The sequence below is a fragment of the Siphateles boraxobius genome, unplaced genomic scaffold (genome assembly GCF_051911475.1).
Source record: "Siphateles boraxobius isolate OS27281-9 unplaced genomic scaffold, OSU_SipBor_1 25, whole genome shotgun sequence".
Classification (NCBI taxonomy): Eukaryota; Metazoa; Chordata; class Actinopteri; order Cypriniformes; family Leuciscidae; genus Siphateles; species Siphateles boraxobius.
In genome coordinates, this window is record NW_027508866.1 from 25,017,041 (window position 1) to 25,043,448 (window position 26,408).

At 39.5% G+C, this 26,408-nt stretch overlaps 1 protein-coding gene across 6 annotated transcripts in view; it reads right to left on the bottom strand.

The window, feature by feature from the left end:
- Positions 1-1,303: 1,303 nt before the first annotated feature.
- The window catches only part of sec31a (SEC31 homolog A, COPII coat complex component), a 34,490-nt gene continuing 9,385 nt past the window's right edge, over positions 1,304-26,408 (bottom strand). The window contains exons 5-28 of one of the 6 annotated variants that reach the window (XM_077243292.1): positions 26,224-26,319; positions 25,792-25,932; positions 25,429-25,571; positions 24,321-24,420; positions 24,083-24,244; positions 23,839-23,991; positions 20,036-20,266; positions 19,864-19,938; positions 19,722-19,769; positions 17,105-17,303; positions 16,787-16,965; positions 15,791-15,917; positions 14,580-14,725; positions 13,408-13,581; positions 12,232-12,393; positions 12,049-12,144; positions 9,037-9,130; positions 6,120-6,443; positions 4,618-4,650; positions 4,001-4,059; positions 3,663-3,914; positions 3,453-3,563; positions 2,482-2,553; positions 1,304-2,402 (exon numbers count right to left, since the gene is read on the bottom strand). In XM_077243292.1, the coding sequence (XP_077099407.1) occupies positions 2,223-2,402; positions 2,482-2,553; positions 3,453-3,563; positions 3,663-3,914; positions 4,001-4,059; positions 4,618-4,650; positions 6,120-6,443; positions 9,037-9,130; positions 12,049-12,144; positions 12,232-12,393; positions 13,408-13,581; positions 14,580-14,725; positions 15,791-15,917; positions 16,787-16,965; positions 17,105-17,303; positions 19,722-19,769; positions 19,864-19,938; positions 20,036-20,266; positions 23,839-23,991; positions 24,083-24,244; positions 24,321-24,420; positions 25,429-25,571; positions 25,792-25,932; positions 26,224-26,319 (3,357 nt within the window). In that variant the 3' untranslated portion in view covers positions 1,304-2,222. The remainder of the gene's footprint in view (positions 2,403-2,481; positions 2,554-3,452; positions 3,564-3,662; positions 3,915-4,000; positions 4,060-4,617; positions 4,651-6,119; positions 6,444-9,036; positions 9,131-12,048; positions 12,145-12,231; positions 12,394-13,407; positions 13,582-14,579; positions 14,726-15,790; positions 15,918-16,786; positions 16,966-17,104; positions 17,304-19,721; positions 19,770-19,863; positions 19,939-20,035; positions 20,267-23,838; positions 23,992-24,082; positions 24,245-24,320; positions 24,421-25,428; positions 25,572-25,791; positions 25,933-26,223; positions 26,320-26,408) is intronic. The other 5 variants (XM_077243294.1, XM_077243293.1, XM_077243296.1 and 2 more) reach the window with 5 other exon arrangements.

Consider the following 26,408-nt stretch of genomic DNA (forward strand, 5'->3'; position numbering starts at 1 on the left):
CATGGCAACAGCACCCGACAAAAAGACATCCACATACTTCCGAGTCAATACACAAGTGTAATTCTTATTCATTGTTATATTATCAGGTGAAAACTGACAGAAAGGTCAGTTATTGAAGTAATCCTCATTTTCATGGATTTCCCACAGGCAAAAAAAGAAGAAAAAACAAAGAAAAAAACGTGGCATCAACTAAAAATTAACAATAAATTCATAATCCAAAGCAGATCTTTTAAGCATAAAAGGTTCATGGATGTAGGCTACATGACTTTACAGACATTTGACATATTAAATAACTAAATAGCATCCAGTGTCTAGCAGTGCTGCAGCATTTCTGACATATGTCTAATTCTTTTTTCACACAATTTAATTTGACTTCTACTCAGCCAACAGAAAGAAGGTAGAGGCTCACAAATTTTTTTTTCATATAGGTAATTTTTGACATTTCCATTTATTTTACTTTGGGTTTGGTTTTTCGTTGTTCCCAACAGATTCTGATGGTAATATCTGTCTTTTAGAGCTTCGTGTCCCAACAGAACCCCAGGCAGTTGGAAGTAGCCTACTCAATACACCAGAAATTATGACAAATAGTATTATAAAGGGTTCTTCACTGGACGATGGGGGTGAAGAAACGGGTTCTGATGCCACAGAGAGGCCTATAGGGTAATGTTAATATTGTGCGTCTATACATCAAACAATCTACACATTCACATTTCTTCAAATTTTTATGAGTATAGCCTATAGAAACTAAGTTTATATCTAAGTATAAAAAAACATTCTTATCTCTCCCACAATCAAGAAAGGGTTTACATAAGTAAACCGGCTCCCAACCAGGTTAGGTTCAGAGTTAGTTACCATGGTAACTGACTCTGAGTACAAGTTACCCCTCTTTCAGAAACAGGTTTGACTAACTCTGCTTTCTCAGGTTTGACATACCTTCCCATTCTGAAACGGAAAACCCAGAGTTTGCCTCATTTCAGGGTTAACATACTCAGAGTTTTCACTTAACCTCCTTTCTGAAACAGGCCCCAGAAGTGTGCTAAATCAAACATCCAAGGACGTAATCATTAGTTGAAATGGAAATAAATGTGTCTGTGTTTTTGAAAGTACAGCAATCAAGTTCTGTTTTGTTAAGGATTAGCAAATGAATTAGAGATAAGCAAATAAAATTACCGTATTAGGTATAAATTGGCATAATAGTATAGAATGTGAATACTGTAGCGAATTAATTTTTAAATACATGGGTAGCCTACTACATGAATTTAACATTTTAAATAAAGCATCTATAAAAAGAAACTTCAAAACAGCAATCTCAATTTGTTTTTAATAAAACTGCAAAACAGTCATCAGATTTACAGTACAACCTCAATTATTGAGACAGTACATGGATTGCATTAAAAACCCCAACATTTTAGAGCAAGCCTCCAAAGCTTTTGTGCAGCCATATGCAAAACTGCTCATTTCAGACTTACTAACAGAATGACAGCTAGCAGAGACGTGATAAAAATAAAAAAAGATGATTATAAAAATAGCATATTCCCCTTTACTGTAGCCTGACCTTTTATTCCCTTTCTACACATCAGATCCTGTTTCTTTTTTAGTGGCGTACAATAAAGACAGGCAGCATTATTATGAGACAAGCACGAGTCAAGGTATAAATCTAAATTTCCTATTGTACAAATCGAGTGACAAATACTGAATCAATTAAAAATTTATTGAACATCTTAGCATGTCATTTTGTTGCCGCCATAAGTTTCATCTGCAGAAATAATGCCATAAATCATATCAGAGAAGACTCTATAATAAGATGAAATGCAGAGGAGTTGTGATAATTGTAAACATCAAATATCCTAATCAAACATGAAAGATAAAATAAAAATAATGCCAAATTAATGGTGTGACTAAAGAATAATGCATGGTGAACCTGAAACAATGAGCTCTCTGCTTAGACTACTCTTCACTTAAAGCATAAAACACGCATTTCATTTAATGAAGCTAATTTACCATTACAATTCGAGACATAAAAAGGGAAAGCCCTATTGCACTCTGCTCTGTCATGATTACAAATACATAACATTAAAATATTAAGAAGACAAAATAAACAAACGTGAGTGTAAACCAGATCTGTTAAGACTGGCGAAATGCACAGCTGGTCCTTGAGGAATGATGGCTTGAGGGTTTGTGAGAATACTTGTTGGTGTGTGTGCACATTGAGACGGTGGTCATCAAACACCCAGCCTGTTGGCCTGTGTCAGCACCACCTTCAGGACCGGCATGAAGGCCGACGTCTCGCTGAAGTTGCTGTTGCTCACGATGTGTGTGTGGATGTTGAGCCCGTCGGTGTAGCAGCGGCACTCGATGCTGCGGGCCATATTGTGAAGACCACCGACAATAGCTGGAGACAGCTGGAGAGAAGAAACCGCCTCTAAGTGTGTGTCTCAGACAACTAATTGGGAAATCACTGTGCAAATGTGTGTTACTCACTGTTTGTTCTCTCAGCTTGTCATAGAGATACTCAAGCCTCTTATGAGCATCATCCAACTTCCTCTTGGTTTGCTGTGAGGATGAAGGGGAAAAACTTGGTTATTTAAAATGCTGGGGAATTTGAAAATGGATAGACAGAAGTTGCAAAAGAATAGGCAAACAAACATTATCATTATTGTTGATAACTTCCAAAGCTGTTTTTCTCTTCATGTGTCGGTCAAAAATATCAGTCTTTTGTCAATGAAATGAATGTACTACATTTAGTTTGATCATGTTTTTTTATTTAATATTTTGTATTTTTAGGGGATTTTTTAAATACTAAATGATATTTACGCCATATTTATAATCCTTTTATTAAGTTTTTGAGCATAGACCTGAAAGATTTAATTTCCAACTTAAACTGTCATAAATCTTAAATGCTTTAACGCACAGACTGATGTTTGATCTCTTTTCAAAGATGACACTTGGCAGATTATTGCTGAAGTGAAAAAAGTTGGGGAAAAAATTAACTTAAACTTTTGTAAACATTTTTATGTGTATTGTTATGAAAAATGCACAAAAATACTATTTTAAATGTTTTAATGAAATGTATATTTTCACGTTTTACTCCAAACCATTAAACCTTTTTGTGTGTTCACATAGCAAGTGCCAAAACATTTGCCAAGTTTCGCACCATTCCAATGAAGTAAAAAAAATATTATAATAATAAAAATAAAAAAAAGTAAAATTTTTCAGTTAAAAATGACCGAAGAGCACCAGAGGGTAAAAGGAGTTGACAATGTTGATGTTTGGTCTTGGCAAAATAGATCTGTTTCGCTGTTGCTGTTATTATATATATATATATATATATATATATATATATATATAAAACAACAAAAACATTTTTGGGAAAAGATCAAACGGATTTAATAGGGCCCTAAATCATGAAATATGAGATTGCTTTAATTAGTGTCATTTCACAGTAAACAAACCGGGTCTGAAGCAGCAGTCAAACATTTCTGTATCAGTCCCTCAAATGTGGTCTTCAGGACCATGTGTTCCTCAGGGATCGGCTTCTTGGTGATCTTCTCAGTGGGTATGGACTGATGTGGACGAGAGAGAACACAGAATAACATATAACATGGGGAAAAGACAAAAAGTATGACCACTTAAGGGTTTTTTAATGTTACATAAACTAATACCTTTATCACATCTCCAATTGGAGCTCCAGGCGCCCCTTCCATGTTAACCTGAGGCATGTTGGGATTCCTGCATGGGGGTCCCAGTGGCTGCTGATGGATGGGGGTGAAGGTTGTTGGGCCCACGTGCTGATCTGGGGCCTGTTGTTGCGGTGGGAGGGTCTGCATGCCTGGGACAGCGGGGGCCTGAGGTTCCCCTACAGGGGCCATGATGGGAGCGGTGATCGGTGCTGGTGGAGTGAAGTGTTCTGGGATCTGGAGACCAAAAACAGAGCATTTTTTCTTCAAATCAAGGCAAACCCATGTACGTTATGAGCAAAAGGATCTTCAGTCGAACCCACCTTCTTCTTTTTGGCTGCTCTGTTGAGAGTGGGGGGGTCGTTCCAGCCGTTCTGAGGTCCTGAAGCAGAACAAAACATATCTTCTCAGTTTAGATTTCAAAACCTTTCAACCTGCTGTACCTCTGAGAGGTTCATGCCAGCTGGACCTCAAATTCATTTTCAAAATGCACAGCATAGACCTGTTATGTTTATCACAACATACTGATCGCAAGCAGGTTCTTAATCACAGCTACTGTAGGACTAGTTAAGGATTTTTTTTTCTGCAGGCATCAATGAACACAAGAAAACAATCAATGTCTTGGACAAGCAATGTAAATGATAAGCTAAAGCCAGAGTGAGGTTCTGGAAGTTTCCACCGGCTTACATTACTTACCATGCAAATGCAGAGCTAAACCATTGCTTATTTTCAGCCACTACGTGATCATTACATATATAAATACTTCAAAATTAGTGATTAATACATTTTAGAATCACTTCAGAAAAACAAAATCATCAATGTGAGAAAAAAAAAAGAGATAATCTGTGCCTCACTGATTGTTAGACTTATTCATTAATAATTTGAGCTGGACAATTATGGTCCACCATATTAAATAGTTAAAAATCTCTTTATAATTCACCTTCCAAAGACCAGACGTCTTGGTTTAATCCTCCTGTAAATAAACAAGGTAGCTGACGCATAACTTTACCAAGAACTTATTTTTAATCAACATGAAGATATTACTTTAACATTTAAGTGAATACTGGTAACCATTTTTAACTGTGCAACTCAACTGATCACCACTTTTAATCACCGGTCTGTCTGTTCAAAAATAGCCCTGCACTACAAACGTCCATGCAGTCTTTTAATTAATATTTGGTCATTAAAGTTTAAATGAACAAAATACTAAAAATAGTTTAAATGGAGCATGTCACACCACCACCGGACAGTTTTTAATTAATGCATTCTGATGCAGTATTTTGATCTAAATACCAAATGCTTCTTTGAGATTGAGAAGAATATATTTATTAGGGGTGTGATGAGACACTTCTCTCACGAGACGAGACACGAGATTGGGTTCACGAGAACTAGATGAGATTTTTGCACAGAAATTCTCACTGACAAAATTAATGACTAGAAAAGTAGTCTGAAGGTGCATATTGAAATGTTTTAATTAATAATCTTGTAATGAATGTAACTTCAGTTCTACTTTATGGGTATGAATTATCAAATGCATCGAAAGACAACAATATACAAGCACTGTAAAAGGTTTAGCCACAAACTCAACTGACTGGCTTTTCTCCTGTATGATTTCACATGAGTCTCTTCAGATCTTATACTGTACATGAAATATGAGCTTCCAGAACTTCTGATTGAGGCTGTGTGTGACCTCATAATTGAACTCCTTCTCACAAATTGAACATAGAAATAAAAACAGTATAAATAATAAAAATAAATAACGATCATCAAGGTCTTATTAAGTGCAAACAATAAGTGCAAGTGTAACCATAATGAAAGTACTCTTGCAATATTCAAAGTGATAACAGAGACCAGAGCCACAAACTACACAGTCCAAAGATAGGATTGATATTGGGAGACAGGCTATTGTATTTATGCAGCCTAATTTATGCGCATCAGGGAGCTCGTGTTTTACTTTAAATTCATGATCTCACGTACTCTGTTATAGGGAGCGGCGGTGTGGAACGCATTCTACAAGATAAGACATTTATCAGATGTTTAGGCTCCGTTGCGCAACGAATCCCCCGCCATCGTCACGCAATCAGCGATTCCTGTTGCACTGTGTGCGACTGCAACTCGTGCTGGATGAGCAGAGCAGACGTTTACAATAGTTTACTATGGTTTTTATTTTTATAAAACAACAAAATGAGTGGAGGCATGTAATGTGAATGTAGCAGTAGCATATTCAATGCTAATTTCACCCTCACGTTCCGTCATTGAGATATCGCGAGACAGCTTTTCACTCGACGAGAAATCTCATCACATTTTAGTATCGCGAGATCTCGTCACACCCCTAATATATATATATATATATATATATATATACACACACACACACACACGTGTACTGATTGATGAGATTGATCGAGCATGTCTGGTATGTTTTAGAGCTGGTGTGCAGACCTGTTCTCTGGGAGGCTGGAATCAGTGCGGGTTCGTTCTGAGTACCTGGAGCTCTGGCTACTGGAGGAGGAAGATAAGCTGAGGGCGACCCTGGCCCGCCATGCTGGAAACACACGTCAGAAGACAGAGCAGGAGGAGAGAAAGACCCAGACACCAGACCAGGAGCTGCTGGCTGAGAGGAGGCAGGGTGCATGAAGTGTGGAGGATAGACAGAAGAAGAGGAGGATGATGAAGGAGGAGGAGGAGGAAGAGGAGAGGCCGTGGAGGAAGAGTACGGCACAGGCTGATAGATGCCGGGTGTGAACTGCTGAACAGGGGGGTAATCTGATGTTCGTGAGGAAGAGGAGAGAACAGGCATATGCAGTTAGTCATTTATAGAGATATTTCACATTACAGCTGCGTGCAAATATTAATTCAGTACATCTGAAACCGCTCTGGTGAAATTATCTTCAGCCATAAACATACATATGAATACATAAGCATAAGGTTCATGCAAAGAATTTACAGCATTCTTACAAAAAAAAACATGCACTGCTTAAGTTTAACCTTTGCAGTTCAAGTTAGAACTCCAAAAATAACAAGACTGGAGTGTCGCTCGCTGATCTAGCCGATTTGAAGTGTTTTTAGCAGATTTCCCATGCATTTCCAAGGGGGTTCCAGACAGATGCTCACTGACCAAGACGAAACGATCCACGCCAAACCAGTGGTTATTTTTCACAAAAACTATTCTAAATTTCCATTAACTGATCATTTTCATAATTTTTTTAAGCTTTTACGTGTTGCTAACAAGTGTCTAAATGAGACTACAGAAGTTGATGGGGATTGGGGACATTAAACACTTTCACAGCCTCGTTGTGTTTATTATCATGCTCTTGAAAACTTTTAAAACTCAAACTCTCAGCGAAAAAACACAGAAAGAGTTGGAAGCTTAAAGGGGTCATATGACATGTTTTTTTGTTTTTGTTTTATTATGTTCCCTTAGGTGCAATTATAGTATTACTATAGTTTTTTGGTAGCCTAGAAATCTAGACGCACCCTAGCGACAGCAAAAATTATTTTGCAGCAAAGTGTGGTTTAGCAACTCTCCGTTGGCATTCGAGCTGGAAAAACCAAACTCTGGTCAGGCCAATCACATCGTGTATAGAGTTGTTGGTGGGCGGGCTTAACATAATGACGGTAGAGTTGTGACGGTTCCGCGTGATTTTTATAGGTGATCTCCCTGCTACTTGAAAACAAAGAAGATGCTGCTGGCGAACAGCGGTCTTTCCAATCGACTTTGGCCGCGACTCTGGACGATTTGGAGTTAAGAGAATGTCACTTAAGTCATTCTTAAAAAAGGAAGATGTGTTCGGAGATTTGATGGACGGATATGGCAAAAGTTTAATATATCAACTAGCTCAGCTGGTGGAAAAACGCATGGGACTCACTCAGCCACAGCCGTCCGTTGCTCTGGTTGGTTGTAGCGCTGTCCTATTGCGTGCAGAGGGAATTTGAAAGACAACAGTTTATCCCGCCCCTCGGTTTGAGGTTTGCCAATTGTGAGTTCCCAGACCTAACATCTTGATGTAGGTCTGGCTTGCCAGGCTAGTTTTTTGGACAAAAACATTTTAAAATTTAGTGATTTATGACCTTTTCCCACCCTGTTTCTCATCCTCTGATTCAAAGTCTGTTTTGGGTTTTTTTTCCCCTTTAAGAGTTCAGTGTTGACGCCAACTGTTAGGATTGGCTAACGACAGTGCTTATGCATAAAAAGTAGTTTTAAGATGAAATACATTACTTACAGTTTGCAGCGTCATTGTTGGGCCCAGAATAGTCGGCACGGCCTGATCTTTAAGCAAAAGTTTTCTGGTAAAGCCAGCATCATACTGCGATTATTTCTCAAAATAGTCATCCTTGAAATGTAGAGAACACACGCTTAAATTAACACTGCTGTGACTGGGACGTCCGCGAAAAATAAACTGCATCCATTTTTCCCTGACATCTGGATCTTTCGGCAGCGTATTCAAACATGTTGTTTGTCCACAGCCAGGAACAGCACATCTGCGTGGCATCGTAATCTTCTTGTAAACAGACCCACTCGCTGCACGTCGACTGAACACATGTGGGCGCAACAACTGCAATGATGCGAAATGAGGCATAGTTGTTTTGCGCTTGCAGCGGTCATATGCAAACGACTGCTACGTCACTTCCTACCGTGACGTCACTTCATACCATGGATCAACAACGAACTGTATTTAGAGCTTGATTAAATAAATTGTTCGTTTATAATGGGGAGGACGTCTTAAGCTATGAAACTTAAAGGAAGTTTCAATGGTACAAAGACCTCTTATATACCAAAAGATCAAGGCAAATTTGGTTTCTCATGTCATGACCCCTTTAATGGTGTGAAATTGATTTCATGTGACTGTGCTGTAGTTCATTTAAAGCCTAACTTTAACTTCTGCCGATTGTATTTAGACTTGTTCATTTGTGAAAATAATCTTGATGCACAAAACGTGCCAAGTACCAAAAACTTTTGTTGATCACAGAGCTTTTTTTTTGTAAATAATCCAAAAGGAGGGAATAAGTGTGATGCGAAGTTACGGGCTGGCCTACAAATTTACGTCATCACTAAAGCGCTCAATAAGTTTAAGCTGAAGAGCTAACATTACCAAATGTAAAACTGATATGAAATTAATAAAGCTAACTAAATATTTGAAAAAATCTACTTAATATGAAAAAACATTCAAAATATTAATAGATAATACTAAAATAAGACTGTCCTAGATTCAAACTATATAGAACAATTTTAATGGCCATAAACTAATTACCTTTGAATCGAAAATAGCCCAAATCAATTATGTGATTTGTTTATTGTAATTCATAAACATTTTTATGTTAGTAAATCTTACACCACACACTGTGTCAGTGCACTTACTCTGGTACTGCTGCGAGTACATGAATGGAGTGGAGGCGGGTACTGACGCCATCACTGGAGACTGAAGGCCGAAGACTGGAGATGTGGACTCGGCCTGAGAACAGAGAGAAAGACACAGACACAGACACACACACGTGAAGTTAGAGAGCCTTCTGTCACAGCGTGATCCAATGATCCAGGCTGACACCAAAACTAGATGTGCAAATCTACATATTCTTTTTCCTATTTAAATGTTGTTATTATACTACAGTACCACTCAAAAGTTTGGGGTCATCAAGATTTTTTGGTAACACTTTATAAGTTCCAATTAGTTAACATTAGTAAGTTCATTAACTAACAATGAGCAATACATTTGTTACAGTACTTATAAATCATAAAAAACGGAAATAAAAAATAAGTTATTTTTTCATAAAAATATTTAATAATTATCTAAAATTATATATTATATATTTAATAATTGCATCAGATTTGTCATCTGCACATCCATGATGTGAATCTCCCGTTCCAGCACATCCCAAATCTGCTCTATTGGATTGAGATCTGGAGACTGTGGAGATCACTTGAGTTTAGTGAACTCACTGTCATGTTCAAGAAACCAGTTTGAGAAGATTTGAGCTTTCTGACATGTGTTATTATCCTGCTGGAAGATGCCATCAGAAGATGGTCCACTGTGGCCATAAAGGGATGGACACGGTCAGCAACAATACTCAGGACGGCTGTGGTGTATAAATTATGCTCAATTGGTAGTAAGGGGACCAAAGTGTGCCAAGAAAATATCCCACACACCATTACACCACCAACAGCCTGAACCGCTGAAACAAGGCAGGATGGATCCATGTGGTTTACACCAATTTCTGACCCTCCCATTTAAAATTCGGAGTAGAAATCGAGACTCGTCAGACCAGGCAACTTTTGTCCAATCTTCTATTGTCCAGTTTTGGTGAGCCAGAGTCAATTTGTAGCCTCAGTTTCCTGTTCTCAGCTGACAGCAATGGCACCAGTGTGTGTCTTCAGTTGCTGTAGCCCGTTTGCCTCAAGGTTGGAAGTGTTCAACGCTCAGAGATGCTCTTCTGCTTAACACATCCAACCTTGAAGCAGAAGAGCATCTCTGAACGCTCAACACGTCCAACCTTGAAGTGTTGAGTGGTCAGAGATGCTCTTCTGCCTCAAGGTCAGACGTGTTGAGCGTTCAGAGATGCTCTTCTGCCTCAAGGTCAGACGTGTTGAGCGTTCAGAGATGCTCTTCTGCCTCAAGGTCAGACGTGTTGAGCGTTCAGAGATGCTCTTCTGCCTCAAGGTCAGACGTGTTGAGCGTTCAGAGATGCTCTTCTGCCTCAAGGTCAGACGTGTTGAGCGTTCAGAGATGCTCTTCTGCCTCAAGGTCAGACGTGTTGAGCGTTCAGAGATGCTCTTCTGCCTCAAGGTCAGACGTGTTGAGCGTTCAGAGATGCTCTTCTGCCTCATGGTCAGACATGTTGAGTGTTTAGAGATGCTCTTCTACCTCAAGGTCAGACGTGTTGAGCGTTCAGAGATGCTCTTCTACCTCAAGGTCAGACGTGTTGAGCGTTCAGAGATGATCTTCTGCCTCAAGGTCAGACGTGTTGAGCGTTCAGAGATGCTCTTCTGCCTTAAGGTTGGAGGTGTTGAGTGTTCAGACATGCTCTTCTGCCTCAAGGTTGGACGTGTTGAGTGTTCAGAGATGCTCTTCTGCCTCAAGGTTGGAGGTGTTGAGTGTTCAGACATGCTCTTCTGCCTCAAGGTTGGACGTGTTGAGCGTTCAGAGATGATCTTCTGCTTCAAGGTTGGACGTGTTGAGTGTTCAGAGATGCTCTTCTGCCTCAAGGTTGGACATGTTGAGTGTTCAGAGATGATATTCTGCCTCTAGGTCGGACGTGTTGAGTGTTCAGAGATGCTCTTCTGCCTCAAGGTTGGACGTGTTGAGCTTTCAGAGATAATCTTCTGCTTCAAGGTTGGACGTGTTGAGTGTTCAGAGATGCTCTTCTGCCTTAAGGTTGGACGTGTTGAGTGTTCAGACATGCTCTTCTGCCTCAAGGTTGGACGTGTTGAGCGTTCAGAGATGCTCTTCTGCCTCAAGGTTGGAGGTGTTGAGTGTTCAGACATGCTCTTCTGCCTCAAGGTCAGACATGTTGAGCGTTCAGAGATGATCTTCTGCTTCAAGGTTGGACGTGTTGAGTGTTCAGAGATGCTCTTCTGCCTCAAGGTTGGACATGTTGAGTGTTCAGAGATGCTCTTCTGCCTCAAGGTCAGACGTGTTGAGCGTTCAGAGATGCTCTTCCGCCTCAAGGTCAAAGCAGAATCTGCTTTGTTAAATAGTTTAAATAGGTCTACTTAGGTAAATGGAAACCCTATTTAAAGAGGTTGTTTAACATTACTAAGCAAGTCACAGTTGTCATTCAATATGGGGAGGAAAAAAAATCTTTCTGAAGATGAAAAGCATTAAATGGTGCAATGTTATGCAAAAGTCACGAAAACAACTAATATCGTGTGAAAACTGAATAGAGATTATCATAAGAACTATCATAAGATTTGTGAGTAATTTACAGCACAAGAGAACTCGGTCAGGCTTATTAAGGAAAGTTTCTGTCAATTTTTTTTTAATTGTATTAAAAGGACACAGAGCAGCAAACAGGTATTTAACGCTGCTGGTGTCTCTGGACTCTCAAGAACCACTTCATGCAGGCTGGCAGTTGTGCGTAAAGTTGCATTTCAGAGAGAGACACACAAGCTTGAAAGTATGAAACTTGTTTTTTGAGGTTAGAAAACAAACAGGTTTGTGCCTACGGTAAAATTCACGAGTCTCTTCTGGCCACTGGAATAAACTAAAAAAAGGTACATTACGGTTTATTCCTTAAATACAGTTCACATGGAGCCAACTCCACTAGAGATGGAACAATAAAGAAAACATCATAAAAGGAGCATTGTGGAGATTGAGTATTGCTCATGTGGTGTATGGAGCCTGTATCTGTGAGTGTGAGCTCTGTCAGTGTGTACCTGCGGGTCAGCGGCGGGCACAGGCTGGCGAGGGACACTGGACAGAGCTGTGGAGGTTTGGTTACTCCAGGACGTTACAGTAGTGGCGGATCTACCCTGAACACAACAAAAACAAAGACACACGCTGCAGTCAAATAAAGCATGTGCGTGTGTTTCCCAGCTGTATGTGAGTGTCTCTCGTACCTGTTGGTAGTACTGAGGCGGCGCAGCGGGCTGTGGAGGTGGAGGTTGTGGTTGTGTGTGTGTCTGAGTTTGGTGTGTGTTCTGGTTGCCGGTCATTGTGGCCACAGGCGTCTGCTGTCCCAGAGCTCTGCTTAAACGATCTCGCAGCTTCTGAACAGAAACCTGCAGGCACAAAACAAACATCACATTCACAAAGCTGACATTAAAACTTATGGACAACACGAGACCCCGGTGTTAGAGTGGAATGGAGTCTCTCCATTCAACACAGTTTCAATCATCATCTTTAAAATCAAATTTTAATTATTAGTTAAAGGGATAGTTCACCCAAAAATTAACATTAGTCCATGATTTACTCGCCTTCAAGCCCTCCTAGGTGTATATGACATTCTTTCAGACAAATTCCATCGGAGTTATATATAAAAAAAAAATTCCTGGCTCTGGGGGGTTAATAAAGGCCTTCTGAAGTGAAGCGATGCGTTTATGTAAGAAAAAAAAACATTTAAAACTTTATCGACTAAAATATCTAGCTACCAGCAGACGGCCGTACGCACCGATTTACTGTGGTAGAGTAACACCTGACGAACGCGGAAAAGCAGAGGATAGAGCAAAACAAAACACCAGTCACGAATTCGATTTCTAAAAAGAGATTTTAAAAAATTGTACATTCTAGCTTCTGGCCAAACGGCCATCGCAGTCTACTTACGCCTAATGCGCATCTTGTGATGTCAGAATTAGCGTAGTGTGTCATAGCGTAACGTAAATATCAGTAGTACGTCGCATTACGTGCATAAGTTGTGCATTACAAGTTAAATTTTAAGTGGAATCTGTATATACGCATGTTTGGCCGGAAGCTAGTTATTTTACTTTATAAAGTTTTAAATATTTTTCTTACACGAACACATCAACTCACTTCAGAAGGTCTTTATTAACCCCCCTGAGCCGTGTGGATTACTTTTATCATGGATAGATGCACTTTTATCATGGATAGATGCACTTTGTGCATATGTGATATAACGCTTGGAAGAGCCAGGACATTTTTTTATATAACTCTGACTGTATTCGTCTGAAAGAAGAATGTCACTTATCATGACTTGAGGGTGAGTAAATAATGGGCTAATTTTCATTTTTGAGTGAACTTTCGCTTTAAGGAACATTTCCCACATAATAAATGCTTACCTGCTGAGTGTTGGTGGGCAGGTAGGATATGGCCGTCTGTAAGCTGCCCTGAGATGCCAGCAGACTGGCATATTGATTCATCTTCTCTGCCAGCAGCGCACCCATATCAGGAGAAATCCCGGCCTGAGTCTTCACCACTGCTCTCTGCAGGACCACCACCTTCTCCACCAGCTCCTACAGATTCAGGTGATCACCATATAGCTACATCAGTCCACTGAACCATACTCCAATGCTCATGCTGTGCTCAGTACACAAGAACAACACGATTCACTATCAAGCCCAATAAAAACATGCATTTACTCAAGGACAGTTTATACTCAAGGACAGTTCATCACCGCTGCATTGTTTTCTGTCTCTGGCTCCAACACCTACTTACCTACTACGGCAGCGTAGAGAACTTATTGTGCCCAGGAGTAAATCAAAAAGACATGAACTTTCTTTTATTCCACGTGCTCTTAAACTGTTTTATAAATAACTTGCAGGTTCTGCTTGTATGAAGCCTGATGTATTTCAGGTTTTTGTATGCATCTGTTTTACCCCTCCTGTTTGTTTCTTCTATTTTTTTTTTATTTTTAATTAGGTATATACGGTTGTCTTGAGTATGTGTTCTGTTTGATACATTTCAGGGTTTTGTCCTTCAATATCCTGCCTTGTCAAACTCTTAAATAAACTAACTAACTAAAAATGCAGTGTGTGATTTTTAGCGGCATCTAGTGAAGTTGTGAATTGCAAGCAACAGAAGTTACGGTGGCCGTTAGGAAAAGATGTCGTAGTCTGAGAAAGATGTCGTCGTACGTCTTGAGAGTAGCCAGTTAAGCAATGAGGTTTCTTTACAAAGATAAATTAAGAAATTTTGTTTACTTAATTATTCAGTAAAACGATATGGCATTGCGAATATTACTGTTACTTGTTCATCATTGTGTCAGTGTTTTATTCGCTGAATTTAGCTAGCTTCTTTGCACGAAGAACAGCAGTGACGAAACGCGCTCTGTAGAGCAGTTTGTCCGTTTAGGGCTACTGGAGAAACATGGTGGTGCAAAATGGCTATTTCAATGTAAGGGCTCATTATGTAAGGCCACCACTGAAAACATAGTTATTGCATTTCTATCAACAGATCCTCCTATATATTACACATGGACCTGTGTGAGTGTGTTCCTGCAGTCGGGTCTGACCTGCAGTGACAGTGGGCCGGTGGACTCCTGAGCTTTGGCCCAGTGGGCGACGAGCTGCTCGACTGTGCCGGCGCAGATGTAGCAGAGACAGGCCTGATCTTGCAGCGTCGAGTCCTCAGACGCCTCCAGCCTGGAGCCAAGCAGACCTGCAGGAGGAACACACTCACATTCAGTCTAACATTAAACACACACAAACGGCCATGACTATAGGTGAATGGAGAAACCAAAACTAAGGCTGGGCAATATAGCAAAAAGCCTTTTGATGACATCCAGTATATATATATATATATATATATATATATATAAAATCTGATATTAAAGTCTCCCTGTGGTGAAAGTTAAGCTTTAAATGTTGTTTATATGTCTATGTGATGTTTTTAATATTTTTTAAGACAAACCATGTGTAAATTCATAAGTCGACACCATTGCTGAGTATTTTCTCCTTAAAACTGCAGTGAACCAAAGACAGTCTCAAAAACACAGTTTGAAATCGCTGGTGTTTCTGACGTCACAAACTACCTTGTAACCAATCAGATCAACGTGTGATTGTCAACGAGTGGATCTCTGAGCTGCTGTGAGTGAGTGGAGGTGGGGCTCATTTGCATATTCATAGAACCGCGCATACTAAATGAGGCAAGGGTGGAGAGTTACATTCAAGCTATTTAAATAAGGAAAGGAAAAAACATTTAAATATGTAATTTTGGTGATCAAAGATGAGTTTTAATGGATAAAACTATTGACTACAGGGGGACTTTAATGTATTTGCTATGAAATGGCACACACTCACACAGTGCTTCACACTGTACGATTTATAATAGTCCTTTACGACTGATGCTTGTCAGACTGTATGAACATGATTCCCACTGTTAGCCATGTCACACTGTAGGATCTCAGTTGTCATTCATGTCTAGGCTTGGGTATCGTTTGAATCTTAATTAAATTCGATTACAATAAGGTAAAAAAAAAAACGTAGATATCATTCTTTTTTTAGGACTCAGACATCTAAATCGTGGCCAAAATCGTACAGTGTGAACTTGGCTATACTCAACAGGTTTTAAAATATTTTATTGACCTGCTAGATAGCCATGTAGTTCTCTTACAGTAGCACCAGTTCATTATATAACGCTTGACCTTATCAGACCAGCAAGTCTAATGCTGTCGAACTGTTATGTAAACGTGTAAAAACATTATGTAAAAGTCAGCAGACTCACCACACAGTGAGGAGAACTCATCTGGCTTGGCGTATGTCATCACTGCAGCCAAAGCCTCCTTCCAGTTCTGGAGGTCACAGGTCTCCAAAATATCCGACCAGTCCTTCATCACCACGGCACTAATGAGCTAAAACACATTGAGACCCTGTCAAGATGTGCATTTCAGATAATTTCAGTACAATATTAAACATTCAGAACACATCTGAGAGCCTGAAGTGAAAGTGTAATTATTGACTCATATTTTGAAAGGCTGCATAAATAATTTTATTATATTCAATAACTATAAAAAGGAAAACATCAAGGGACTGGTTCTTGGTCTGGTCCAAATAACAAAAAAATGAGAAGGATTCATAACTCCTGTAACTAGTACTGAAGAACAGTAGTGGGAACTGGGTTAAAAATACAGATTTGTTTTATTTAAATCAATTCTCATTCTGAACCAATATTGGTTCTTAAATGCCAAGAATCAATCTTTCAGTCCATGCTGTTTTCAGTTGATGAATGAACAAAGCATTGTAGCGTTTCAACTGCTCAAAGATGTCAATAAAACAGCTTGTAAACAATGTCACGTAATGTTATATTTACCTCAGAAAAAAACTTTAATGTTCAAGGCATTTACTCAACCTGTTCTTGAATATATGTTTGCATAAATCCATGTAATGACAGTCAAGATTTCAATGTTTATATATAAAACAAAAATGAGAAGAAACATAATTATGTCATTAACAATGTATTATTATAATGCACAAAAAACATCCTTATTTGTAATTTAAATGTAAGTTGTATATACAAATAATTTAATTTTAACCCTTAATGTTATAGTAATGCACCAATTGGGATTCCCTGTATAGTTAAGCATTAGTTAAGAGATTTTTTGTTTTATTTTTTTGAGGAAATTTGCCCTATAATGTATCTGATAGGCCCTAATTAATCACGATCGTATGCTTGTGAATCAAAACGTGAATTTTGTGTCCATGCCCAGCCGTAGCACCTCACCTTAGAGATTTTGCTCTGAGTTTTGGTGAAATATTTCCTCTGAGTCTTTTCCAGAAGCTCAGGACCGCCAGCAATAGCCAGGATGATGCCGTCGGCCATTCGACTGTCATGGAGACAGAGATTAACAGCAGCTTCGAAATCCCCAGTCAGCAGAGCTTGTGTGATCAGCCCGTCGATATCTGAAATGCAGCAAACATGACAAATCCAGCAATTCATGAAAAGTAAAAACTCAGCTTCCCTCAGAAGAATTTGGCTCCTAGTGATATTTGATCAATCAACTATTGTTATATCAGGTAGGGTTCTTGAAAAGGAACTTGCCCTGGCTAACTTTGAGGTTAATGGCCTCGGAGGATGGAGCTGGAGTAAAGTCTATGTTGGATGTTTCCTCAACAACGGGCCCTTCTTCATCATCAACGGGCTCTTCTTCATCGTCAACAGGAATCTCGTCTAGGTCAGGCGTCTCCGTGGCAGGAGGTTCTGCTTCTTCCTCGATCTCGACAGGGCTTTCCTCTTCAACCTGGATTAGAAAAACATAGCTAACACTTAATTTTAGTGTTCAATTCTCACTATGAACTAGTTGCTTATCATCATGCATATTACTAGGATATTGTCTGTTTATTAGTACTTATAAAGCACATATTAATGCCTTATTCTGCATGAGCTAATTTTACATCCATTAATCTACCCAATACCTAAATTTAGCAACCACCTTACTAACTATAAATAAGCATATGTTCATATGTATTTTGCTTACATGAGCTTAATCACATTATAATTGTGGATATTAACATAGCCACTGATTTTAGAACGGTTAAATAACCATTTCTTGTTATAATTAAAGTCGGCTTTAAATTAAAATAAATCAATCTATTTTCTAAATGCATGTTATTGATCTTCTTCTGAACAATTTAATTGTTCTTCTTTTTTTTTTTCAATTGACCTTGTAAATCCTAATCAAAACATCATTACTGGAATGACAGATTACTGAATACTGATTACTGAATTACTGTATACTGGACTCCTCCAATCATTTCGTCCATTTAAACCAGTGGTCTCAAACTCAATTCCTGGAGGGCCACAGCTCTGCACAGTTTAGCTCCAACCAGCTCAAACTCACACCTGCAAGGACGTTTATAGCAATCCTGAAGACCTTGATTAGCTGAATCAGGTTTGTTTGATTAGGGTTGGAGCAAAACTGTGCAGAGCTCTGGCCCTCCAGGAATTGAGTTTGAGACCACTGATTTAAACTATGCCCCTTTCTTACAATCGACTGCCAGCTTGCGTTCAGATCTGCCTCCATTCAATCAACAACCGATGCACAGAAGCAAGTCTCATTTGTTTCTTTTCCGATAATCCACTTCACACTCGGATGTACAACACATTATGGAAGTAAAGATCTGCTGTCAAAAAACATGTTGTAAATAAGCAAATGACCACCTACAGGCAAATGGATATACACAAGAAAATAACGATCTTACAATGGCCATTTGGTTAGTCAACTCTCATTGGTAGGTGCAGGTTTTCCATGTACACAACAGGTGGTAGAAAAAATCCATGCATTTTCCCCACAAGACCATAATTTCAAGGCTTCACCCACAAAAAAACGTTGCAAGTTTCCCTATATTTTTATAAAGTCTAGTCCAGCTTAATGATTTCAATTCCAATAACATTATACAAAGTTACGAGTTAGACCTTCTGTTGGCTCAGACCAGACGGGATAGCCTTCGAGCATTGATGAGCCATGGACGCCCAACAACGGTTTTGTGTTTGTCCCACCTCGGATACTGTTGGTAAATTCTCAGCACTGCCGACCGGGATCAACCCACATGCCTTGCCGTCTCAGAGATAAACTGACCCAGTCGCCTTGCCATAACAGTTTGGCCCTCGTCAAAGCCAGTCAGATTTTCAGTTGCCCATTTCTCCTGCATCTGTCACAAGTTGATAATGAAACTGAATCTAAGGCCTTGTCCACACTAATACGTTTTCGTTTGAAAACATCTTTTTCTCTTCATTTTAGTCCACACTGAGATGGCTTTTTCTTTTTCATCAATTTCAACTCAACAGTTGCTCAAACAGTAGAGCGTTGGAGCTTGCAACGCCAAGGTCATGGGTTCGATTCCCAGGGAAAGCAAGAACTGATATGAATGTAAATGAGTATCTTGAAATGCAATGTAAGTAGCTTTGGATAAAACCGTCTACCAAATTCATAAATGTAAATATTAGGGCCGGGACTCGATTAAAAAAATTAATCTAATTAATTAGAGGCTTTGTAATTAATTAATCGAAATGAATCGCATTTTAATTGCATAAATATTTGACCTGAGAACAGTGATAAATACATTTTTTCACATGGATTTTTAGTATACCATTGAATAATGACTGAATACATAAGCTTAAGCAACAATGCTTACAATGTTTTTGTAATTAATTAATCTTAATTAACGCGTTAAAGTCCCGGCCCTAGTAAATGTTGAACCCATAGATATTATGCCGGTATTTTGCCTGTTATGTGCTATTCCCATGTTTTGAAGTGAAAATGCTGTTTTCTAATGTGTTCGGATTAATGTAGATGTAGCCTTATCCACCCTGACCTTAATATGTGGCCTTGTTAGGAGATGATCAACGATATTTGCTCCCCTGTGACTGGTCAGAATGTTTTGGCTCAGTGTATTTTCCATTTTGTTTGGTTTATAGAAAAAGAGTTTCTTGAGCTGCTGAATGTTTTTACTGTACAAGTTTCTTCTCCAAATCATCCCCGTCCTAAGAGGGAAGCTCATGGGGAAAAAAGTTTGTGTTCCTGTCTTGTTTTATATAATTAAATAAAATATAATTCATATTATTATGAAGTCAAACATGCTGAACTTGTCAGAGCCTGCCTGAACAAGTTGTGGAAATAGAAAAAGGACCTGTAGATAAAAACGACTGGTGCACTCACCACATCGGCCGCATCAGATTTGCAGTTTTCTTCTAATGCTGATGCAATCTGAAAAGCACAAGCAAATCTAATCAAGTCCTACACTTTGAGACCCAAAAAAGCAGATTCAGATATTCACACCATACTTTTTTTAAACAAATACCTTTAAGGTGAGCTCTTCCTTCTTGTATCCCAAAAGCTCCAAATATTTGCCACGTGCATCTTCTTCAAAGTTTACCTGAGAACATAAATCTATTGGTTACACCTTGATGAACACAAGCCTGCTGTTCTTGTAACACAAATACGCCAGTTTAGGAAGTATTCAAGTGTCCTACCTTCAAAAAAGACCAAATGGTCTTCTCAAATTCATTCTGAGCAGCTTCAATCTTGGTTTGGCAGTACTCAAGGAAGTTTCCTGCGGTGAGTGTCGCCTGAAGTTGGTTTGAACGATCAAGGAAATCGGTTTCTGTTACAACCTGACTGACATGCACAACATGAGCAGAAGTCTGCTGGGGCTGATGGGCCGGTGGCTTGATGTTGTCCAAAGTGACTAGTTTTCCACCAAACTGTTCACAAAAAGACAAAGCAGATTTAAAACAAGCACACAAGCTTCAGGGCCCTATCATATACACTTGGCGCAATGCAGCGCCAGGCGCGACGCAAGTGTGTTTTGCTAGTCTCAGCCTGACGCAGTTATCATTTTCATTGCATTGTTGGCGCGTTGCTATTTTGAGGGAACTGAAATTAACTGAGCCAGTAGCAGTAGCCGCGCTTGATGTTGTGACTTATTTTGACGGCGCTGAGAACTACAGAGCTTGAGCAAAGAAACAGCGCTCACATTCTCGTTGTTCATTAGTTCACGATCTGTCTAACAGTCCTGTCTAATATGTTATTATATAGAACTGTTATACATAGAAAATAGGGGTGTAACGGTTCACAAAATTCACGGTTCGGTTCGATACGATACAGTGGTGTCATGGTTCAGTACGTTTTCGATACAGCAAAAAGAAAGAAATGCCAGAGAAATTTCCTATTTATTAAAAGAAAAAATATCTTTAAATAAGTGTGAGTTTTCTTACATCTTGAAACTTTTAGTTTTATAAATGGGGGTTATCTTTGAAGGATGAACAAATAATGTTTTGGTCATCACATTAAAAATAACATTTAAATATGATAATATTTGAGTTTTAAAGTGCTGGAAAAAGATGTGTGATGTACTTGAAAGCATTTTACTATATCTGCCAAACTTCCATGGTTACAAGTTAGTGTTACTACATTAAATCCATGGTGAATATTGCTGATCTGTGGACTTAAAGCCTATAACTAGTTCATTCATGGAACAAAGTTTCTCCTGGTTTCCACGTCAGTGGTGTTTGATACATTAATAATGGAAAATTTTTAATGCTTCTCACTAGATCTCGCAGCAATGTTATTACTTCAGTGGCGAATTCAAATGCTTTCTTTACTGGATCTCTTAGCGCTGTAGTAACAGTGTAGCTTGATCAATATCGGCTCACGCTGCACTGACATTGGTCCAAACTGATAAATGGTCTGTGAAGCACAAAATAATGAGTAGCGCAGTTTCGTGGGAAAAATGGAAAGGAAAAATGGTACAACGAATCATTCGGTTTGTATTGCGTACCGATTACTGAACCGAAAGCCTTATACCGAATGGTTCAATACGAACACATGTATCGTTACACCCCTAATAGAAAAACAATATATGAAAAGGCATTAGCGTATGCCGTGTGGTTGATGTCCAGTGTTGCTAGCTGAGCAGAAATACATAATTAGTTTCTCTTGGTCCCCTCAAAGTTACGTTGGATATATAGGCTATAATCTGTGTTTACACAGCTTTTTTAAAAATGGCGGGTATTGGTGTTTCACGTGCGTTCGGCCAATCAGCGAACACTAATAATAATAATAATAATAACATGTTTATTTTCTATAGCGCCTTTCAAGAACCCAAGGTCGCTTCACAATGTAATACAAAAAACAAATAGCAAACAGACAACAAGCGAACAAATACAAAGGCCATCTGCTTACGAGAGACAAAACAGATGGAAACAAGCATACACTGGTTTGCATGAAAAGAAGGAGATATTGCATTATTTATCAAAATATGCTATTATGATAAAGTATGTAGCAGATAGAGTTGGAAAAGTGCAGAACATAGAAAACAGTGATAAGGAAGATGATTTATTGGGCAAGCTTGAAGAAATGAGTTTAAAGATGTTTTTTGAAGGACCGGATGTTGTCGTTCGCACGAAGATTCGGGGGCAGCTTATTCCAGAGCGTAGGGCCAGCAACATTAAAAGCCCTTCCGCCCACCGTGGAGAGTCTGACCCGGGGTACCACGAGAAGGTTTGCCGTGCTAGATCTGAGGGCCCGAGTTGGAACATATGGCTGTACCAAGTCAACAAGGTATTTGGGTGCCGGGCCATGTAGGGCTTTAAATATTAGGATTAACAGTTTAAATTGGATGCGGTGTATAACAGGAAGCCAGTGCAGTTGGTAAAGGAGTGATGTGAGCAGATTTTTTATTATACGTGAGGGTGCGTGCAGCAGAGTTTGAACCATTTGGAGGCGGTGTATTGCTTTGGTGGGTAGTCCACTATATAATGAATTACAGAAGTCCAATCTGGAAGTGATAAAAGCATGAATAACAGTTTCCGCATCTGTAAAGGTAAGAGAGGGGCGAATACGAGCAATATTCCGCAGGTGGAAGAAGCATGATTTGACAGTCTGACTAATGTGTGAGTGAAAGCAGAGCGTGGAGTCGAACAAAACTCCCAGATTCTGTACAGTTTTTGAAGGCCTAATCTCAACACCATCAATGTCAATAAAAATGTCATGTCTGGGTGAGTTTTGTGATCTAGGGTTAATCAACAGGATTTCTGTTTTACCAGCATTAAGCTGCAAAAAGTTAGAGGACATCCATGTTTTAAGGTCGTGAAGGCAGGAGATAACTGAAGGGGGCGGAAAAGATGAGTTCGGGTCAATCGTGAAGTAGATTTGAATATCATCAGCGTAGCTATGAAAATTGAGACCATGCTGTCTGATGATCTGGCCTAACGGTAGTAAGTATATTAGAAATAGAAGCGGGCCAAGTACAGAGCCTTGGGGCACACCATGGGAAACACAAACTGACCGTGAGCGATTGTTGCCTATCTTAACAAATTGTTGTCTATCGCATAGATATGAGGTCAACCACTGAAGTGCCGCACCCGTGATGCCTATTTCAGACAGTCGTGAGATAAGTGTAGAGTGGCACACAGTGTCAAATGCTGCACTGAGGTCAAGGAGAACCAGGATACTATGTGCACTTAAATCAGAAGCTAGAAGAAGATCGTTTAATACTTTTAGGAGTGCTGTTTCTGTACTGTGATGTGTACGGAAACCGGATTGAAGGGGTTCAAAGAGATTATGTCTCTCTAAGTGTGATTGCAGCTGCGCCACAACTACCTTCTCAAGTAGCTTGCCAACGAAAGCGAGATTTGATATTGGTCTATAATTACTGTGAGTGGCGTTGTCGAGACCAGGCTTCTTAAGGATTGGGGTAATGGCTGCTAATTTCAGATTAAGTGGGACAGTGGCAGTGGCAAGAGACCTGTTTATAAGGTGGGTAATAGGTTGAATGAGTAAGGAGGAATGAGTTTTTAACAGGTATGTTGGAATAGGATCAAGTGTACAGGAAGATGAGTTTGATTTGTTAATCATATTTGCAACCACAGATGTATTTGTGAGTGAAAAAGTGTCTAGCGGACAACCAATCAAATATGGAGTTGAAGGGGTAGTGGCAGTAGAGGAGAATGACTGATAGATGTTGTCAATTTTTTGTAGGAAGAAAGACTGAAAATCTTCACAAAGTTCAGCAGAACCAGTAAGAGCTACGGTGGACGGTTTGACCAGTTTATTTATTTCTAATGTCACTGTAGTTCCTATAGTGCTGGTTTAGACCGACTCTGAAGTAGGAGCTAAATCAGTTCGTCCAAAAGAAATTCCTAGAACTAAAATTGTTCCTAGTTCCTGTGGTGTGAACACACCAAAATCCGGTTACTTCCCGCAATAGTTCTAGGAACTATGAAAAGGTTTAACTGGTGTGAACACCCCTCATGATAGATCTGTGGCCACTCACAGCAAACGATGCTCCGACGGGTCTCCGGATCCACTTGGGCGGTTTCTTCAGAGGAGTGATGGTGCTCTGGGAGGAGGAGGGCTGAGGCAGCGGTAGAGGCGGCAGTGTCTTCCCCATACCAAAAGGATCCATATTTCCAAACGAGCTACTTAACTATTGACCCAAAGGACATCAGGAGCAACTGTGAGATCATCAATGTCCATGCTAGCTTATGAGAATGTGTGTATTCAGAGTTCAGTTGTACCTGATCAGCCTGTAAATGAATTGCATCATCATTGCTTCCTCCCATAATGGAGTAGATGCTGATATGGCCATCAAAGGCGGCGGCGGAGAGCACAGCTGGGTTCCTCGGGCACCACTGGATGTCAAAACACCACTGCGCACTGGTGGGCAGCTCGTACAGGACCTGACAGGAGATAGGAGGACAAGCATGTCATACCGCTCACAGTATTGACGGGGCCACGGTGTTCTTCAAGTCTCACCTCAGCCGTGTTGGGGTTCCAGCACAGGATCCGGTTATCTTTCCCACAGCTCAGAAGCAGCTCTGGATCTGCTACACTCCACGCTATGGACAAGATACCTCTGAAAGCGCACACACACATACACACAGACACACACAGACACAGACACACACACAAGGGTTAGGGGTGTGTTATGTGTATCGCCAACTATTTTTTAAATGGAATGATGTATGTTGCCAACTATTTCCAATGAAAAGTAGCTTAAAGCCTGACGTAATGTTGGCAGTTTACATCCATTTTCTCTCCTAATCCATGCTTACATATTGTAATTATAATGTAATATACAGTAAAAATGACCAATAAAGTTGTTATCATTTACTTATTTTTTGTCAGATAACGGAAAGAGTATGATATAGTGACTGACTACATGTTAACCAGCAAATCAAAAATGCTAAATTTGTCACCAGTCGCTACCGGGGTCTGAAAAGTCGTTAATCTAGTAACATAGACGCTACATTTGCAACTATAGTCGCAAACAAAGCCACAGCGGAACTGTTGTACTTCGTTCCTGAATATAGGCATTTTCAATGAATCAATGATCCAATGACTCATTCATAAATACAGTTGCTTCATTCTTGAATGATTCAGTTGTTTGAACTAATCGGTCACTGACTCAATCATTAAGACAAAGACAAATGACATTCCACCATCTAATGGAAGTTTTAGTTTAATATTTAAACGTTTTTTTGTTTTCTACCATTCCAAATTTAAATACTCTTAAATATTATTTTTAAAATAATAATCTCATAGTATTTACACAATAAATAAATCTAAATGATGCTTTAGATGCAGTTTCTGTGCAACTTTTACAGTACAAAACTGGATTTTGATTGGTAAAAGTATAGTGTCTTGTTCTAATTAATTAATTAATTAAATGTAAGAATTTTACATAACGGATTATGCATAAACAATGCCCTTATAAAGGTAAAAATGCTCCTGGAAATCAATTTAAGGTGGCAAATATCACGCCTTAATGAAAAATGTAATTTCTGTCAGTGCTGTAAACTGACCACCACACAGAATATGAAAAATATTTGGTCAATACCGCACAATATTGGTTTAAATCTACCTAGTGTGGTTCTCTAGCACTTTGAGAGGCGAGGTGGCAAAGCGCAGGTCCCACATTTGGATGACGGGCATCCGGTCGTCTTCAGAGGCCAGAACCAGCTGAGTGGCCACCTCTGGGTTCCAGGACAGGCCAGAGCAGTGCATCTGAACCACAACACACACACACACACACACATCACTGCATGAACACCGGCACGGTCTCAGATGATAACAGTAAAAGTTGTCAAAGAAATATTATAGAAGTACCACAGTCATAACATGATACTTTGTCATTAGTGAAGTAGACACAAGTTATTAGGTTTTATTAATGCAAGTTCACGTTTATTATTAGGAGGTTTAGGCAAAGATGAATAACTGCACAAACCCTGTTGCTGTGGTCGCTGACTTTGATGATCAGGTCGTTCTTTCTCAGGTCCCAGACTGAAGCTTTTCCGCTAGGACTGGCCGAGGCTAGGATGTGCTGAACCTGCTTGTTCCACGCTACACAGCTGATGTCCTCCAGGGGCTGGAAGAACAAACACCAGTTAAACTGGACAGGGCTGCTCACTGTCCCAGGACAAAACAGTCCAGCACAAGTCTCTATGACGTTTCCAGCCCTAGATATATGGGTTTCACTTTATTTTGAGGTCCCTTTTTTTGAACTAGTTCAAAAAAAGTTGTTTAACCAGTGAACTAAAGACTTGTGTTGATTTCTGAAACACTCAATGGTGCAACTCGGTCAGTGATAAAAACATAATTAAATGTAACACATTTGCACAAAGTTTATCATTCTCCTGAGTGCACATGAGATCTGTACCTGTGTTTTGGGTCCTGGCGTCATTGGGGAGCTGAAGTTGTTCAAATCCCAAATGTAGATTTCGGACTCGTTTCCCCCGGAGGCCACAAGGTTTGGCTGAAGAAAAAAAACAGTCATGTACACTGATCAAAACACCACTAACTGCCATGATATGGACAAATAATTATTCTTGTACAAACTGACTT